Source organism: Crassostrea angulata, chromosome 6 (assembly GCF_025612915.1).
Source record: "Crassostrea angulata isolate pt1a10 chromosome 6, ASM2561291v2, whole genome shotgun sequence".
Classification (NCBI taxonomy): Eukaryota; Metazoa; Mollusca; class Bivalvia; order Ostreida; family Ostreidae; genus Magallana; species Magallana angulata.
In genome coordinates, this window is record NC_069116.1 from 57211602 (window position 1) to 57229269 (window position 17668).

At 34.3% G+C, this 17668-nt stretch overlaps 3 protein-coding genes across 3 annotated transcripts; 2 read left to right on the plus strand and 1 right to left on the minus strand.

Annotated features, from left to right (window-relative positions):
• Positions 1–1141: 1141 nt before the first annotated feature.
• Positions 1142–4986, plus strand: LOC128186839 (NFATC2-interacting protein-like). Its single transcript, XM_052856769.1, has 8 exons — positions 1142–1259; positions 1856–2057; positions 2521–2662; positions 3002–3127; positions 3405–3570; positions 3795–3939; positions 4025–4143; positions 4233–4986. Exons 1-8 carry the CDS (start codon positions 1251–1253, stop codon positions 4395–4397), a joined length of 1074 nt encoding a protein of 357 aa, XP_052712729.1. The 5' UTR covers positions 1142–1250; the 3' UTR covers positions 4398–4986.
• Positions 4987–6827: 1841 nt separating this feature from the next.
• Positions 6828–17379, minus strand: LOC128186838 (SWI/SNF-related matrix-associated actin-dependent regulator of chromatin subfamily B member 1-A-like). Its single transcript, XM_052856768.1, has 10 exons — positions 17232–17379; positions 11045–11150; positions 10623–10749; positions 10158–10298; positions 9733–9860; positions 9441–9607; positions 9230–9338; positions 9034–9115; positions 8666–8797; positions 6828–7105 (listed from the first exon to the last, which is right to left on the minus strand). Exons 1-10 carry the CDS (start codon positions 17319–17321, stop codon positions 7066–7068), a joined length of 1122 nt encoding a protein of 373 aa, XP_052712728.1. The 5' UTR covers positions 17322–17379; the 3' UTR covers positions 6828–7065.
• LOC128186830 (uncharacterized) lies at positions 11582–15543 on the plus strand. The gene is made up of 4 exons (XM_052856756.1): positions 11582–11917; positions 12385–12488; positions 13188–13345; positions 14381–15543. The coding sequence occupies exons 1-4, from the start codon at positions 11720–11722 to the stop codon at positions 15448–15450; spliced, it is 1530 nt and encodes a 509-aa protein (XP_052712716.1). The 5' UTR covers positions 11582–11719; the 3' UTR covers positions 15451–15543.
• Positions 17380–17668: the final 289 nt, after the last annotated feature.

The following is a 17668-nucleotide window of genomic DNA, read 5'->3' on the forward strand; positions in this document are numbered from 1 at the left end:
ATTCATATGGTACAAATTACCACAAATTTCATTACAACCAACTGATCAGCGCATCAATCTGTATCAAAATGTAAAGAAGCAGCACAGTTTCCTTTTCAGAGCACAGTTTTGATAAGCATTTATCCTCCAATATCGGATGACAAAATCTACCCCCCCCCCCCCCCCCCCCCCAAAAAAAAAGAACGTCCCTTTTACCTAGTAAAAGGGAAAGTTAATTGCCATAGTTCCATGACATTTCAAAATTTCAAAGCAAGCTTTGCATCACATGGTATAATTATAAATTACCACTTTTATCCATAAAATTGCCTAACAAAAAGGTTATACTGCATCTTGTAATCTACAAAATCTAGACTACAGTAGAAAATTTAAAAAACACACATTCACTGCCTTTTCGAGACAGTCGTAGTTGCCTCATACTAGTATTAAAACTTGGATATATCATTTTTTAAGATTAATTTCTTGATTCTTTGGTATCTTTTGATGTTTATTTTTATTTATTTTTTTTAGGAGTGTTGTTCCAATATATTTTACTTTTATGAAGACGAAATGAAAAAAATGCATATCTAATAGAGCTTAAATTTCGGAAAGTACACTTACAATATCATGACTGACTGAGATATGAAATCTAATATATTTAACAAGATTAAAATTACTGTCGCGGTAATTAAAAAAAATGTGGATGTGGCTAAGCTTCTTGGGGAAAAGGTGCAGGGGGGGGGGGGGCTAATTGCTAACAAGTGTCCCTAGCTACGCCACTTGTAGTAACACCCATTTCAGTTGCATTTTGCATGCATGGTATAATTATAATGAAAATCAAAAATATTTCGGCTCCAAAGTTAGCTTGGTAAGTTGGCCTGAATTTTGTCAGAAAAAATGAGTAAGGAATTAAGGAATAATGTTTCATGGAAATTCATCTATAGTCTACTATAATTGCTATTTGCGCGCACCATATATTTTAGAACTGAGTTTGCCTATAAGTTTTACTTTTAAATCAATTGCAGATTTCCATAGTAAAATTTGCGAAAGCCTACATTTTTTTTGGGGGGGGGGCGGGGGGGGGGGGGGGGGGTGGCAATCAATGTAAGGACAAATTCTAGAGGGATGTAATTTTCCGGATATGAATTGTCTACGCATTAGAACTCATAAATTAGTTTTTCAAATGGCGGGGAGAGGTTCATACAAACAATAATATTTATTTATATACTGTATTTAAAACACTCGGTGAAAGAGATATACTGCACTTTGTCACAATGGAAGAGGTTTGTATATGTGTAATTTATTTTGTTGTTGTTAATAAGTGTCGCATTGTTTTAAAACACTGTCAACATTGAAAACAATACCACATGGATTTCCACTTAGATATTCCTATAAATAGAGATTGTACTCCAATAAAAGGAAAATTATGTTACATATTATTTCCAAATTGGATATAAAGTACATTATTTTAAAATTCATTGAAATAGTATTTCATTTCATTATTCCTAACTCACCTATATCTAAGAAATGCTTGGACAATTTATCCTAATTTAGCTGTTTAAGAAGAAGAAAAAAGGGCAAGTAATTTTGATTACATTTAGATACACATGGTTTGAAATCCAAACCATGTGAAATTAAGGTTGTGACATAACTAAATCAATTAATTTTCTCATAAATTGAAGAGTGAAAAGATTCCTCTGACTGTTACCCCCCGCTTTTATATTATGACATTGAGTCCCACCCACATGGCTATATATATAAGTAGATTACATAAACACATGTTTTTGTAGGCTGTATGTAAAAGTGTTTCGATTATATTAAGAATAGTAATTGAGTGTAGAGAATAGTAATTGAGTGTAGAGAAATGTTTGTAATTTAGGTTGCCCAGGTTTCCCCTCTCAAGAAAGTTCCATCCAAATGTAAACGTGGACTAGCAGCAAGACTTGCAGCCAAAAAAGAAAAAGCGAGTGAAGAGAATGATTCGTCAGAGATCAGCGAGGAGTCGGCTGTTTATTCGACACAGGTGGCACGAATGCTTTGCAAACGAGGACTTCCTGATGCGAATCAGCTTCAGTTGTTAAGTAAGTTCATGATACACTTAATGTAATTCAACTTGCTATCCACACAAATAATAAGTGAAGCACTTTATCAGGTATTAATTAGTTATTCATAGATTTAGGAAAAACTCTGGTTTTTAACAATGCTGCTGCTCGTCGTTCCTATGGGTTCAGAATTGCTGTGATATGTATCAAATAATGGTAGTGTGACAAGAAAAAAACTATACAAACCATATGAATATCATTTATGTCAGATATATATCATAAACAAATGCACATTAGTGAGGGTAGCATTGGAAAATGTAAAATATTAAGATATTACATGTATTGTATTCCAAGAAGTGACTATATACAAAAGTTGACTTGGATACAGGGCAACATTGATGATATATGCCCCAATGGGATGAAATTTTGACCAAATCTATGTTATTGTATGCTAATTATTTCAAAACAATGAATAAAACTAATGTGATGATCATGTTTAAAGGTGATGACAGCGATGAAAATGATGAAATTATTCCTAGCAAGAAATGTAAAGCCAAGAAAAATTCAGAAAAAGGGATGAGCCCAAAAATCAGCATTCTTCTGTCTGATGATGAAGACGAGAATATATCAGAGAATATATCATGGTTAGTTTTCCTCCATTGCACAGTTTCAACTTTTTAAATTTACTATTAAACTTTTCTACTAGCTGATATCAGCTAGTTTCTTAAGTTTTTAGAGAAATTAGTTTGTAAATGCTCTAAAACGTATACAATGTATTTTAGAAAATTGTTGGTTTTAGGTTCATATTTTAGCTGATTTAGGATACGATATATGAAGTACATATAATGGGTTTCATCATTAAGGAACCAAATTATGTACCGGTATATCAAGAATTTAATATTCATTGATTTCGCTCAACGAAACAGAGCTGATCACATTAAATGTTGATTTCATTACATTCATCATATTGGCTTGTACCATAGCACATCAACAGAAAAAAATTTCTCCCCTGCTGACGATCAGAAGTCACCTTCCCCACCACCTCCCCCGGATCCCCCCCTAGACGTCCCTGTCCACCCCAAACGACCGCGCATGTCAAAGGCCATAAAGTAAGTGACGTTTCAGCTTCAAATAAGACTTTGGTTAGTTTTATGAGATATTTGAATAAATACAGTTAAACTTTGGGTATGTGAAGTGGTTCCAGCTATTTCATTTTTCTAAAGATATTTTTCCTCAATATCGTGAATGCTAGTTCCTCATGAAATTTTCTGTCCATTCCATTAAGTTTGAAATAATGAGGTTTGATGTATATACCAGGTGTTCATAGGTAAAATTGAACAATATGGTTTTGATGTCTTTTCTACTCAGTCTTTTGTTTGGTTACAGACAGCTGTCGGATGCTAAATCTTACCTCCAGAGGGAGCTGTCCATGCTAAACACTTCCTGTACAGATGTGGATGATGTGATATGTCTGGATGACTCCCTGGATGAAAAATCCATATTTTTCTTTGTGCAATGTAATGCTGAGTTACAAAAACATAGGCTGGGGAAGGTAACACATTTTTTAACATTTGAAAGCAACAAAATTCTCTCCCCAAGTTTGTAACTTTCATCAAAATTCACATACACACTTCATGCAATGCAGATTAAAAAAACTCGGAAGTGAACTTTTGACCACTGGTCATATGCAAGCTGGGTCATTTTCACCTTGTTTAGTTGTGTGAACTAGATAGTTCACCTATGATTTTGTCATTATTGAACCCAATTTTATTCTAGTGGGACCCCTTTAAGAAGTTGTTCGACACCATTGCTGAACAACAGAAAATATCTTTTGGGGATATCATGTTATCACTGAATGACGTGACTATTCGGCCCTCAGACACACCACATTCCGTCAACCTCAAGTCTGCAGACACAATAGGTGGGTTACCATAGATATCAGTTTTCATGTTCTATTATGTACAGTATTTGTCATCCTTTTATCACACTTTGTGCTTGTCTTTCAGTGATGTACAAAAACTCGGGAAAAGTCTTTGGTGATGAGGATAGCTCAGATTTATCAGGGATTCAGCTGGTTGTTCAAAGTCGAAATTCTAAGAAGAAACTTGAGTTTCATATAGATCCGGTAAATACTTATATGAGTTCTTGATAGATTTTAAATTGTTTTTCATTTATTCATCAAAATTTTAATTTTGTTATCACTTCCTCTTATAGATGGCTCCTCTTCAGTTGCTTATCAACAAATACAGCATACAGACAAAGACCGACCCCTCCCACTACCGCCTGCAGTTCGATGGGGAAGATGTCTTACCACAGGATACCCCTGCAGATTTGGAGCTCGAAGATGGCTTTTGTCTGGACATTATAGAAACCACCTAATAACATAGTCAGCTCTCTGGTCAAGAATTACTCTGTGAAAGAAATTAACTCTCTCTGGTCAGTTTTCTATTGTGACCACCATTCGTCAAAATGTTTTATTCCATTACATGATGTGCCAAAAAATACATATACATTGATACAAGACTTTTGTTACGTGAAAAAACTTGTTTCTAATTGTTCCGTCACTTCAAACTTACCACACCACTGGGAATTTCAGCTTTACAAGTTTATATGTAGATACCTAATATTTTGCTATTTTATAGTGTACATGTATACTTATGTTTGTAGTTCCCTTATAATGTGCATTATGTTTCTCTTAGAAGAGATACATTTCAATGTTAAAGCCATTGGGCATTACAATAAGTGTATTGAGTAAAACAGTTTGTATATTTCAGTTGCTTCAAACATGCATCAAGTTTCAACCTTCTGCAAAGGAAACCTTCCTGTCTCTGTGAAAACACTACAGTATACGATATACAGTTAGTGTACTTGTGTAAATGCCACTTACATGTTCTTGAACCGTACAAAATTTCCATTTCCATGGTACTTTGTATCTTAAAGTTTTAATAATATAAATTTGTTAACAATATTTGGTTATCTTTTTCTATTTTTGAAAAGTTTGGTTCATATAACAATGCTAATTACTGTTAAATGATTGGGGATCATTTTGTTATATTATATGTTAGTTTTTTATTTACACTGTAGATGATACATTTAATGCCAGGATGGTTTTGCCCTATTATCAGTACTTTACATTTAGAGCAGATCAATATTCCTCTTTAAATTGCTCCTATGGCATTCCTACATGGTTACATTATATAAATAGCGCCTGTTAAGGAGGGTAACAGTTGAAATTGACACCCCGAAGAAACCATTGTCAACCGATGCGAGGCGGAGGTTGACAATGGTTTTCGAGGGGTGTCAATTTCAACTGTTATCCTCCCAAACAGGCACTATTTATTTTGATATACTGAATGTCTTAATTTTAGAGAATTTTTATATTGCTTTTATGTAGAAATGACGTGAATTCTACAGCGAACCGTACGCGCATAATTTACACGCATGTAACAATTCGTTGTGTTACCCATTGCTAACGCTGAGGGTAATAGAACGGATTATCAACTGTTTAAACCAATCAGATTTCAGTATTTAGCATGAAAGTTTAATATAGAAAATGATGGATGTTGAACAGTCAGTTACAAAATTTAAGCCATACATTTTAATTAATACTGACTGTTAAGAAGAAATGCAGAACACTTTAGAAAGAACAAGTGCACTTAAGCTATAGAGAATGGGCCCTTTTTCAGTGCCGTTTATATGTAGAAAATATCAACAAATTGCTTTTTTCTCGTAATAGTTAAGCACTCATGGATACTTCTGATTTATATGCACGCTTAAATTTACCAAAATTAGAATACAATTTAATAAATTGAGGTTTTTTAAATGCCTATAAATAATCTAAATCCGGAAAAATCGAACAGAACCTACTTGAATTGTGTGTATTTAAATCAGAGGGAGGAGACATTTAAATCAACATTGCTCTGTTGGTGGACCAATTGGTGATCACATTAAATATTGATTTCATTACATTAATATGCTTTATTTTATGTCTGGAAAAAAATCGAATGAAGCTTTGAAGTAGCATATTACCATAGTGACAAACAAACATTCCTGACCATGCAAAGATGATGGAAAGCGATCTAAAACGTGTCAATGTTTTACAGTGAGCACATTTGACAAACGTTTACCTGTATAGAAACCACGTGATTGTTTGAAATAATTTATTCCATGCGCGAGTTCAAACATGGGTCACGCAGGTAATAGCTTTTGCTTGCTATAGGAAAAACCTTGAAATTTTCATACGTTTTTTCATTTTTTAGGTACCAGCCTAACCAAGTACAAACTTCTTACTTTCACAGGAGTTTACTAAATGTAAAATGCGTATTTTGTCTTTTCCACAAGTTTGTACTCGGTTAGGCTGACAGTAAACAAAGGCTTTGAAATGAATGCCTGTCCTCGATTTACTACCGGTATACAAAATCACGAATGTCTGCTGACCCCTACTATGTTTTAAAGCTTCGTGCTTTTTATAAACACTAATTTCAGCGCTAAAACTTGTTAATTCTTATGGAATAGATATCAATAGATAATGTTAGGGGAAAAAATATGCTTAATTTGAATCTTCATTTTTTCACTTTTCACCGGGGCCCATAAGTGCATAAGTCCTTTCATCAAATATCCAAGTGTATCACATTTGGAGGAAGTTATCTCCCATGTGAAGTAGCCTTGAAAAGACACATCATTTATCAATGAACTTGATTGGAAATCATTCTTTGAGACATCTTTGCATAATATAAAGCCATGAAATTTTATTAAAAGTTTTTCTATGAGATTGGTTAGGAATGTTAAATGAATGTAAAAGGCATTCCAGTGTTTTAAACATTTACCGTAATTTTTATTCTCTCTCAATATCTACATTTACACAACATAATCTCTTTCCCAGACACACACACACACACCACGGATGACATGTAAAATATGCCAAATGGAGGAATGTCATTTCCATTTGCACCTATGCCAACTGTACGTCATGCTAATATGACAAGAATTTGCTTTTTCAAATTTTCCAAGAGGCAGGATTTGATGAGCGAGTTGATGTCATGAAAGGCTACCATGATGGCGCTGTGTTGGCCAAACGCCTCATTCTCCTGCAAATGTAAACAAAAAGATTTTTACCAAATATATATATGAACCCTTTGTACATTGTATCTCCTCATGTTTATACAAGTACAAAATGTCAGTAATGATTAGAAGGAATGATTCACTTATCTGGTGGAAATAAATAAACAATTTAAAGTGGTCATTGTAAAAATCCTATTAAGATAACTCACTACATGAAGACTTAAATACTATAAGACACCACGTCACAAGATGGGGATTTAAATGTAGTGTTTAATTCTTTGTATCAATCAATTTGGTTGAATATCATCATAGCTCAGTTGTTAAAGGGGAAGGAAAGTAAAAAAAATAATTTATTTATTTTAATAAAGTGGTGTAAATTATCACATGTGGTCATGCTGTTTTGAAAATAAAATACGTAATTAAGCTTTAATGAACGTTTGAAGTTGGAGAAATCGTATTTACTGGAGGCTGACATGATGTAGAACTCTTTTGTAATAAAAACCCAAAAAATCAATTATTTTGACGTCACACCATCTATTCCGGTTTGGTTTACATATACAAATGAATGCACACAGTGCTCTGAATATAATTAACGCTGGTTCATACCTTTCTGTTACTCAAATAATCGACTAAACAAAATTGATAATGTTTGAGTTCACACGTCAATCTAAAGAATAAATACATGTATCATTGTATGCATAAATAGTCATTGCATACATATATGCATTTTTATAAGTAAATGACAGCTGTTAATCTGCAATCATTCAAAGTTGAAAACGACCTCGATTAAATTTTTTATTCCAAGTCAAGTTCTTCGCTAAATGAATAAATGTTATAATTGTAATCGGGATGTTTAAAATTCATTCTTTAAAGTCGGAATTACCATGTCGAAATAACGATGGCAGACATTTTCTATGATACTTGGCATCTGTTGACGCGGAAATTTCTCCGACACTAACCTCCGCTTATAGATTTCAACGAACATGCTCCATTTGACGTTAGTTTGTAGTTTGCAAAGGTAAAAGAACGGTCTCAAATCACCATTGTTTCAAATTTTCCAGAACTTGTCATTTAGAGCGAATATCATGATTTACTAATACTGATGTTATGTTGATAAGACAAACCGGAATAGATGGTGTGACATCATAGATTTAAGTTCAATGGCAGCCCCCATGGCGGCGGGAAATTTAAATTTAGCGATCGATTTTCTTGATTTATTCATTATTCCGGGGATTTTAATGAAAATAAATACGATTTACAATTATAGTAGATGATAATTAATTGATTTATTGTACAACATATTTTTAGTTTCCTTCCCCTTTAAAGTATCGGTCATGTGAAGAGCAGAAAACAAGTTTGAAACCATCTGAGGCGTGTGTTTATCTTTAATGAATTAGATTTTTGAAAATCAAAAGTTTACTATAAAGTCTTGTGTATATCACACACTTGTATCCAAAATTGTCTTTTTCTCCTATTTCACTTATATACTTTTTACGCGTCATAATCAAGTGATTTTTTACTGATTTGAGAAACTATTTCAAGGTGTAGTGAGGCACCTAAAAACCTGAACATGAACAACATATAACCTTGTGTTTCTGTCTTGGTCGCGGATCTTTTTCTCCATTTCTGCATCTGTGAGGGTTTCTAAGAATGGACACCATGCATCTGCTTCATTCTGATTCCTAATGGCAACCTCAACAATCGGCAATGGCTGATCACTGCAATACATGCCACGTACACTTTAAACATATATCTGACAGGTGGTGAAAAACATTTCCTTTCCTATGTAAAACAAAATATCTCGATATCTGCTCAGTTTCAAGGTAGAGGGTGACTTTCTTCTTTGAGATATTGCATGCTGTGTCAAGAAAGGTAGGCTTTGGTTGAAAAAAAAAAGGACCTAATAACTGAAATTTACCAATTCTACCATTTTATTTCAAGAAAAGCCCCTTACCTGAATGCGTAGGTTCTTTGATGCCAGCTCAGCTGCCCTCTTATGCTGTATGCTATACATGTGACAAACTCTCCACCCAGACCTGAAATAATGACAGGCAAAATGTTCACGTCAGTGATACAAGTAATTTGTAAATTTAAATTGAGAACCCACCCCAGCTGAAGAAGAATGTATGATTGTGAGGCTAGATACACACCAAGCTCTGCACACAGGGTCTGAGCAAAGTCCTCGGGTGAGTTATCTGATTCAGACATGTCCCATTCAAACTGGTCTACCAAGGATATATTACCGACATGAATATTCAACTGCAAAAACAAGATATCATTATTCAGTTAATACTGGGATTTAGGAAAACCCTCATATATGATACAATTTTTCGCACAAACTACAGGCTTTGTCAGACAGACCTTCAAAATGACCCTCTGGTCCTTTTGCTCCTCCAACAAGTTTTCCTGAGGGTATGCCTCAATCTGTTGTCGAATGGCCTGAGATATGGCTGGTATGAAGTTAATGGGGTTCAGATCTAAATCATCACACAGAATCTCTGCAAACTGCTCAGGAGTGATGAGGCTCTCTGCAAAATAAACAACAGTACCGGTAAGTATATGATGCTCATCAGTATACATGATGGTAAATGCTTGTTGACCCCTTGCACAAAACTTTTACTACAGTGAATTTCATCCAGATTTGTCATCTTACCATTCTTGTTCCAGGTGAAGCAGTCTCGAAGCTTCTGACCCTCATACTCCATATCCAGACGGATGGGAACAAGCTGTTCCTGTTGATTAGCGTTGTCATGGATACCAGCTGGATCAGTGTCATCAAAACTGAAAATCACCAAAATACAGATTAACATATTACAATTTATAATAAATGCAAAATAAATTTATAATAACTTGGTAAATAGTATCAAAGGTTTCTCTTCCTGATTTTTATTTAAAATAGTCAGTTTTCATTTTTTATTTTTTTACTCATTGCTTACCTCTATTTAATGAAAGAACAATGCAAAGCTACATAATAATACAGTTAAATGCAAATGTAGTGTTGAAGAAATAATATCCCGGTGCAGTATATTCAACCAGATATTTGTACAATGATGCTGATTTTATATTGACGCTACTTACCACATGGGAAAGGTTCTGACTTGCTTCTTTCCTAATCTGTTTCTGTTGATTGGGGTAGCACAGGGAACTGCGTCTAGATGGTGTGAGCTGCTAGGAACTGTGGGAACCCAGTTGTTACGCTTGGATTTGTAATCACGGCTACTGTAATGTAACCACAAGTAGTATGCCATTCAATAAAGATTGTTACCGTAAATCAATGATTCAAATCTTTACATATGTTAAAATTTGCAAGTATAATTTACTAGATAAAAACAAAGTATTAAACATACTGGTATACAAACTTCACATCAAAAATTTAATTTATATGCTAGATTCACGGGTTAAAGTTATAATCAAATAAAATTAAAACCATCAAACTTTCCAATATGTAATTTTGCTAATGCTTAAAGCGAGATGCATGCTAAAGCCTTTTGAAATATCCAGGCTCAAACAATATTTCCAACTTGTGTCGACATTTGTTCTTACATTTGGTAAGAAGAATCACTGTTGATGGATACTGTTTTAAACATGTCATCATTCCCCTCAAAGATGGCGTCCACTTCACTGGCCTTCAACAGCGTGATGTTGGTAGCTAGGGATGGCGCTCCTGTGTCTGTTAAAGAAGCCAAGTAATAACAATATTATTATTCTGATTGATGGTAGTTTTAATGAGATTTTAATTGATATAAATCTAAATACAATATTTGATTTTGTTCTTGTCAATATATATAAGAGTAAAAATAGATGACTTCTCAATAAAGAAATATGAGACATTGAATTCAATCATTCTTAACAGACAGCTCATTGTTTTTTTATTCTGAAGAATTGTCTAAAAAGATAAAAAATAAAAACCTAGGCTGATTAAATAATGTAAAGTAATTTCATATTCACATCAAAGAAATACTTACTGAGTTCTGATATTCTTTTCCTCTCCTCCACGGTAAGCAGCCTCCTCCACATAGACGGGTACTTCTTGTAGAGAGATCCCCTGAACATTCGCAAATAATTTCCAACCTGATAGAGTATTAAAAGAAGGTTACAAGTGTGACACTCGGACTGGTTTGTTACCCAGCTCAGTTGATAAAGCACTTGACTAGAGACTTATTTGGCCCATCGAATCTTGGTCGGCTCTGTCATTATTTTTCCCATTCCTTAACATTTTAATTGGTGCCTTAACAAGCCATTAAAATTCTTGGATGGAGAGAACCTAAGATGTTGATCTATGAGGGTGAATATGATTTAACAGTTTAAGGGAAGAATCCCAGATCAATGTGTTGGCTAGCACCAAATATCTCGGTAGAGCACCTGACTAGAGATTCAGGATTCAAATCCTGGTCTAGTTTCTTATTATTCTCCCTTCTTATTGCACAAATAAAGTACCTATTGGCTTTTCCTTGGTGAGGTGATCAGTCTGGTGATACAGTTTAAACAGCGAGTATTCACGCTTCCACGTCGTCACTAGTGATGCTGTTGCTATCTTTGCTCAGCCAATCAGAATTGCGGAATATTTGTCGGCCATTACCTCCGACAATAAACATCATGTCCGATGATGTCGGAGGTTAGCATTTGTTAAAATTTCTATTATGGTGAAGACCTGTGCGTGGGGACGATGCAACAGCGATACCAGGCGTCCTGAGAGAATACAGGGAGTGCATTTTATTCCATTTCCCAAGCCCAAAACGCAGAAAGACAGATGTCTGAGGTGGATTAAGGCATGTGGGAGACCACACTACCAGCTAAATGAGAGCAGAATAAATCGACACACGTTTGTGTGTACAAAGGTGAATATTACATTTTCTCGGTAAAGGAAATAATGTAAAATTTCATATGTCTTAAAACACCATATAGGCCAAGAAGTCAGTATGATAAATGAGAGAGAGAGAGAGAGAGAGAGAGAGAGAGAGAGAATGTGTATATGATCATATCCGTTCCCCGTTCCTTAAATTAAAATTGTAATATTGTAGAAAAAACACTCATAAGATTGTCATGTAAGTCCCCTTCCGTAAAATAAAACCAGAATGGCCAAACAAATCTGACAAGCAGATAAAATAAGTAGGAATATTCAAGATGAATGCTTGTACATTAAACTTGTCAACAGATTCCAAGTTTCTTATTTGATCAACATATTTTTGTCTACAAGTATAATGATCATGGTATGATAATTATTTATCAAAACCATCCATGATCATTTGTTCACTGTCTTCAGTGTATGTATGATCATAAATTATGACTGAGAATTCTATTTTAGCATTTTGTGGATCCCAGTGGTCCCACTGAGGAATATCCAGATCCAATACCTTCTGATGGTTCAAACATTAGAAAAATCAGACGTCATTGGAGAGAACGAAGCGGGTTGGTCTTAATTTTTTTTTCAAAGAGAATACCATCACACAATGGGTTATATATTTTTTTCTTGTTATTATAGTCTGTCCCAAGTTATTGCTTCCATCACTTTTTATGATTTTTAATGAAAATAAACATACCTGTCAATTAAGTACAAATTCAGATTGATTAAAAGGAAAAAATCCAAGATTTCTTCATTGAAATACATAATCTGTTTTTACCTGGAGAATCTCACAAGAACGAAAACAAATTTCTTATTTATAATGGAAAATGTTGACAACTTTTCTCGATTTGGAAGTACTTGTGACACCTCGCACAATTTTTTAACGTTATCATATGAGATACTTTTATATGGTCTGCAGTGCAAAATCCCTGTAGACTTTTTATTTTGGGCTGTGTATTGAAACCTTAAGCAATAAAGAGGGCGATTCAAAACAGCTAGGGGATCTGGATTTTTTTCACTCTAGTGAATGGATGTACACATGTACTTTGGGCAGAGAGGTATTTATTATTTTCGAAATATTACGCAAAAAGTGGTGGAAGCTGAAACTTGGGACAGAGTATAATAATCTTATCCCATTTAATTTGATATGAATACTACATGTACTTCCTTTATAATGAATGAAATTTTAATTTGTAAATTTATGATAGATTTTAAAACAATACTGAAGTTAAACAATTATTCATAATTAAACATTTTATTTACAGGCCATACCATAATATTCAACAAAATTCACATACAACAACTGCAAGTGATACATGTACAACTTCGCCTAAAGAATGTATTGATGAGATTGGGGAGTCGTCATTGGATAGGGGGCCAACTCCAGCTGAAAATTGTTTTGAGGGGCTATCATTACTTGCAGGTAATATGCTTCTTTAAGAAGGAAACAGCAAAGAATTTATAAAAGAAAGACATCTTTAGAAGCATGTCTGTCATGAATGAAACATCAGGGAAAATTCGTTCAACAAGCATGTCCTTTGTTGTGTAGACTATAAATTCACACCATGGTGCACCAGACACAAGTAATTGTCCCTGTACTTGAACATAATGATCATGATTCCTATTTATTGATATCAGACCATTTTCCTCTTTTAGCATGAAATTTTTTATCTGAGAACAAGCTTCAGAAATTGACAAATCTCTGGCCAAATATGGACATTTAATTTCAAAAATCCCACACTCTCCATGTTCACACAGTTTACCATCAGGAGTTGCAGCAAGAAATGGGAATGCATTATTGATAATCAGTCCACAATCATGAAGGTGTGCATTTTGGACTGATTTGAGTTTTGCTAATTTCTCCCTGGCCAGTTTTTCCCTACTTAATCCATATTCTGTAGCTGCAGATTTTGTCGATGATTTACTTTGAAAAAGGGAGTTTAACAGCAAATCATTTGGTTGTTTCTTCCTTTTTACAACTCGATGCATCTGTGATGCTGTGATGCGGTTTGCCCGATATTTAAACCAGACAGGATTTTCATATTGGTTCCTTGTTGTTTTTTCTATGTCTTCTGGATTAGAGGGGATCAGTTCTTCTGTTAGTAATTCCTTGTACCATGGGGGGAGTTTCACAACTGATGTCTGTGGAAAGGTAGTATTTCCACAATACATTAACACTCCATCATTCACTCGTATGCCCTTTGATTTTGACTGAAATTAATTAGGCACCAATTTTGAACATGTTGAAAATAATTTTTTTAACAATTGGTTTTAATCAAGTTCGCATCAGTAATTATATTGTTTGTACATGTGTTTATTAATAAAGAAATATATCAATGCAATGGAAACTTTCAAGTTTGCATCTAATATAAAATCATTATAGAATACATGAATAGGTATTTAAGTGGCAAATTTTATTTGTATCTTAATGCTATTAAACATTTAATTTGGTCCACAGATTCATGTCAGATAGACCATCTAATGCAGAAAAAGCTACAAGAGACAGAGGAAAAACTTCATCATCAGACAGTTCTTAACCAGCATTTAAACTTACAATTATCAACCGTTCGAAATCAACCAGAAGTTCAAATTGAAGGCCTCAATATTGAGAAAATTATTCAGCAAGAGAAGAAAATCACTGGTTTATTTTTCTACTACACTAACCTTAAACATTCAACTTTTGTAACTTTGTACAACATTTTAACTGAACAACAAATGCCAGTTTTCCCAAAGAAAAGGAAAGATGTGAAGACTATGAAACCAGAAACTCAACTACTACTAACTCTGATGCGACTTCGCCATAACTTTGGATTGAAAGACCTAGCTGCTAGGTTTTTGATATCAACTCAGTCTGTGAGTGAAATATTTTCTGCGTGGATTGAACATATGTATTTGATCCTTGGATCCATACCAATATGGCCACACAGAAATGACATAATTCGAAATATGCCTTCGCAATTCAGAGTAGAATTTCCTGACACTTTAGCCATTATTGATTGCACAGAACTTAAGACCCAAAAACCGTCATCGTTAAAATTACAGTCACAGATGTACTCTGATTATAAGTCAGCAACAACCCTGAAAGGACTGGTAGCATGTGACCCCATGGGCAACATAATTTTTGTAAGTGAGCTGTTTACAGGATCAATGTCTGATGTAGAAATTACAGCAAAGAGTGGGTTTTATAAACTCTTGGAGCAGCTCATTTTAACAGGATATATTCATCATGGAGATTCTATTATGGCCGACAAAGGTTTCACGATATCTGGTGAACTTCAGAATGTTGGATTGCATCTAAACTTGCCATCTTTTGTGAATTCGGGTATTCAAATGTGTCAGGCAGATGTAGAAATTTCACAAAAAATTGCAGCCCATCGTATTCATGTTGAAAGGGCAATTAGGAAAATAAGAACCTTCAAAATATTGTCTGGTTGCATTCCTACTAGTCTGTTTGGATCAATTAATAAAATCTGGACCGTTTGTGTACTACTAACTCTGTGGCAGAATCCGGTGTTGAAAAATAAGTGATTTTTTTTGCTTAATAAAAAACATGTATTTGATATGTACAATCTTGATTCTTGAATTGAACATGTATGTATTGAATATATATGGTTACATACATGTATGTCTTATGTTGATTCTTTCTGTTGGATGATTATGTGTGAGCAGTGTATTGTATTACACACCTGATAGCTGAGAGCTGACCCAAGCTTCACATCACCAAATTCACTTTTTATTGTTGGTACATGTATTGTATTCAACTTTGATATTGGTAGTCCATCCAATGACTTCAGCATTTGATGTGATCGTTCTGTCAACTCGGGTACTCTATTGTTATATTAATTCAGATGTGATTGAATCAGGCAATGATTTTTACAACAGAATTAATAAAATTTACAATTTATCAGATAATTCATATACCTGGATTTAATTTCTTTTGGAAGAACTGGAACTTTTTTGTGAGTTTCCTTAGCTCTAACAACCAACACTTCATTTATTGAAACAGGCTGTATTTTATTTCCTCTTGGTATATTCCATTGCTGGGGAAGGCTTGTACAAGATTGCTCGGTGGGGACATCCTTAAGACCAAGAACTTTGAACTGTTGTATACATTTTGTTAGTCCAACTATATGGGAGCATTTACCTGAAACCCTGCAATTTTTTTGGATTATTTTCTCATGAATTATAGGATATTTGCTGTCTTTAATAACAGTAAAATAGAAGTTTTATAAATATTTACACAGATGAAAGTACGAAGATTAGAACAAATCAACAAAACAGCAAAAGTAAATATATGTTAGTGAAACTATTTATGTGCGACAAAGAACTGTTGATTGTTTGTCACTAGTTTAGCAATAAGATTTAATATGACAAAATTCAGGTATATATATTGTGTATCATCACAAGGATCCCAATTTATATTTTATAAAATCATCAATTCAGTTTTACCTTTCATATAACATATACGTAGTGTTTTACCCTGATACATGTGTATTAATAATTTACCGTCAATATTACAAAAGGAGTGGACTCGGAGCAGCTGATTGAATACGAAACATACATGTAGCAACTTTTGAAAAATTATAATACCTCTTTAACAACAAAAACACCAAACAGCAACAAATATGCAAAAGAACTCGTAAAAACAGGTTTAATTATCTCTGTCAAGTTTACCCAGCAGTACATGAACAATACGCGTCCGTTACAGCGGAGTCCGAGAGATCAACAGTAAGCCGGTGAGGTGTTTCCCCCTTCCTCATGCTTCGGAAGCATCTTGCGCTGATAATTACAGTGTTATCTTTGTTTTTGTTAATAGTTACGTTGTGAATGTACCCTTCTTGAAAATAAATTAAACCTTTTGATAGACTTTTCTCAGAAAAGGCGTGATTAAACAACGCTATTGTGAAGTTGTCGGGGACGAGTTCTAAATCACCCGCCATGTTGTTTACAAAGTTTGTCGGAGTATAGAGTCACGTGATTTTGGTTGCCATCGGTGGGCGGGGCGTGGAAGCGTGAATTATGAACGATACCAACCCACAGGATGCCATAATAAACGAAATAGGCTGAAGTGTTATTATAATAAAACAATAAAAAAATGTGTGCAAGCCTCTGCGTTTTTATCGATGAACTTTTCAATCAGAATTCAGGATGACATGTATAACCCTTAATGTACACATTAAGTATTTATAAAGGGCAGTCACAATGATGAATTCAGAGGCCTCTGAATAAATTACCTTATAACAATTCTGGATTATCACACTTTAAGTCTAAGATAATCATGCATTCTTCTATTATAAAAAAATGATTACCTCTGATCCAATGTAATAAAATTCCCCATCCTCCTCTATCTGAAAGGGTTTCGGCTTTTCGCCGAAAGTCTTTGTGCCAAACATCGCCATATTTTGTACAGAGCGCCCTCTATCATTAGCGTTATCAGGATCAGGGGAACCAGTCAAAGAAGCAGAAGCTTTTACTTTCACTTTGCCTGTTTAAACCGGTCAAGGAGAAGTTCACGCCGCATTTAAATGTTTTTGTTGTGCATCATGACTTTGTCAAGGGCGGTATTTTTGTGAACAATTAAGTAAGAAGTGCTGAATTGTGAAACACATAACTTATTTCAGAAAATTCAAGGATCTTTAAGTATACAGCATAGTGCCATAAATGAGTCAACTTTTTTAATGGCGCGCAATAATTAGCGTCGCCTCAGAACTTCGAAGTTTCATTTTAGACAATAAAACGATGTCAC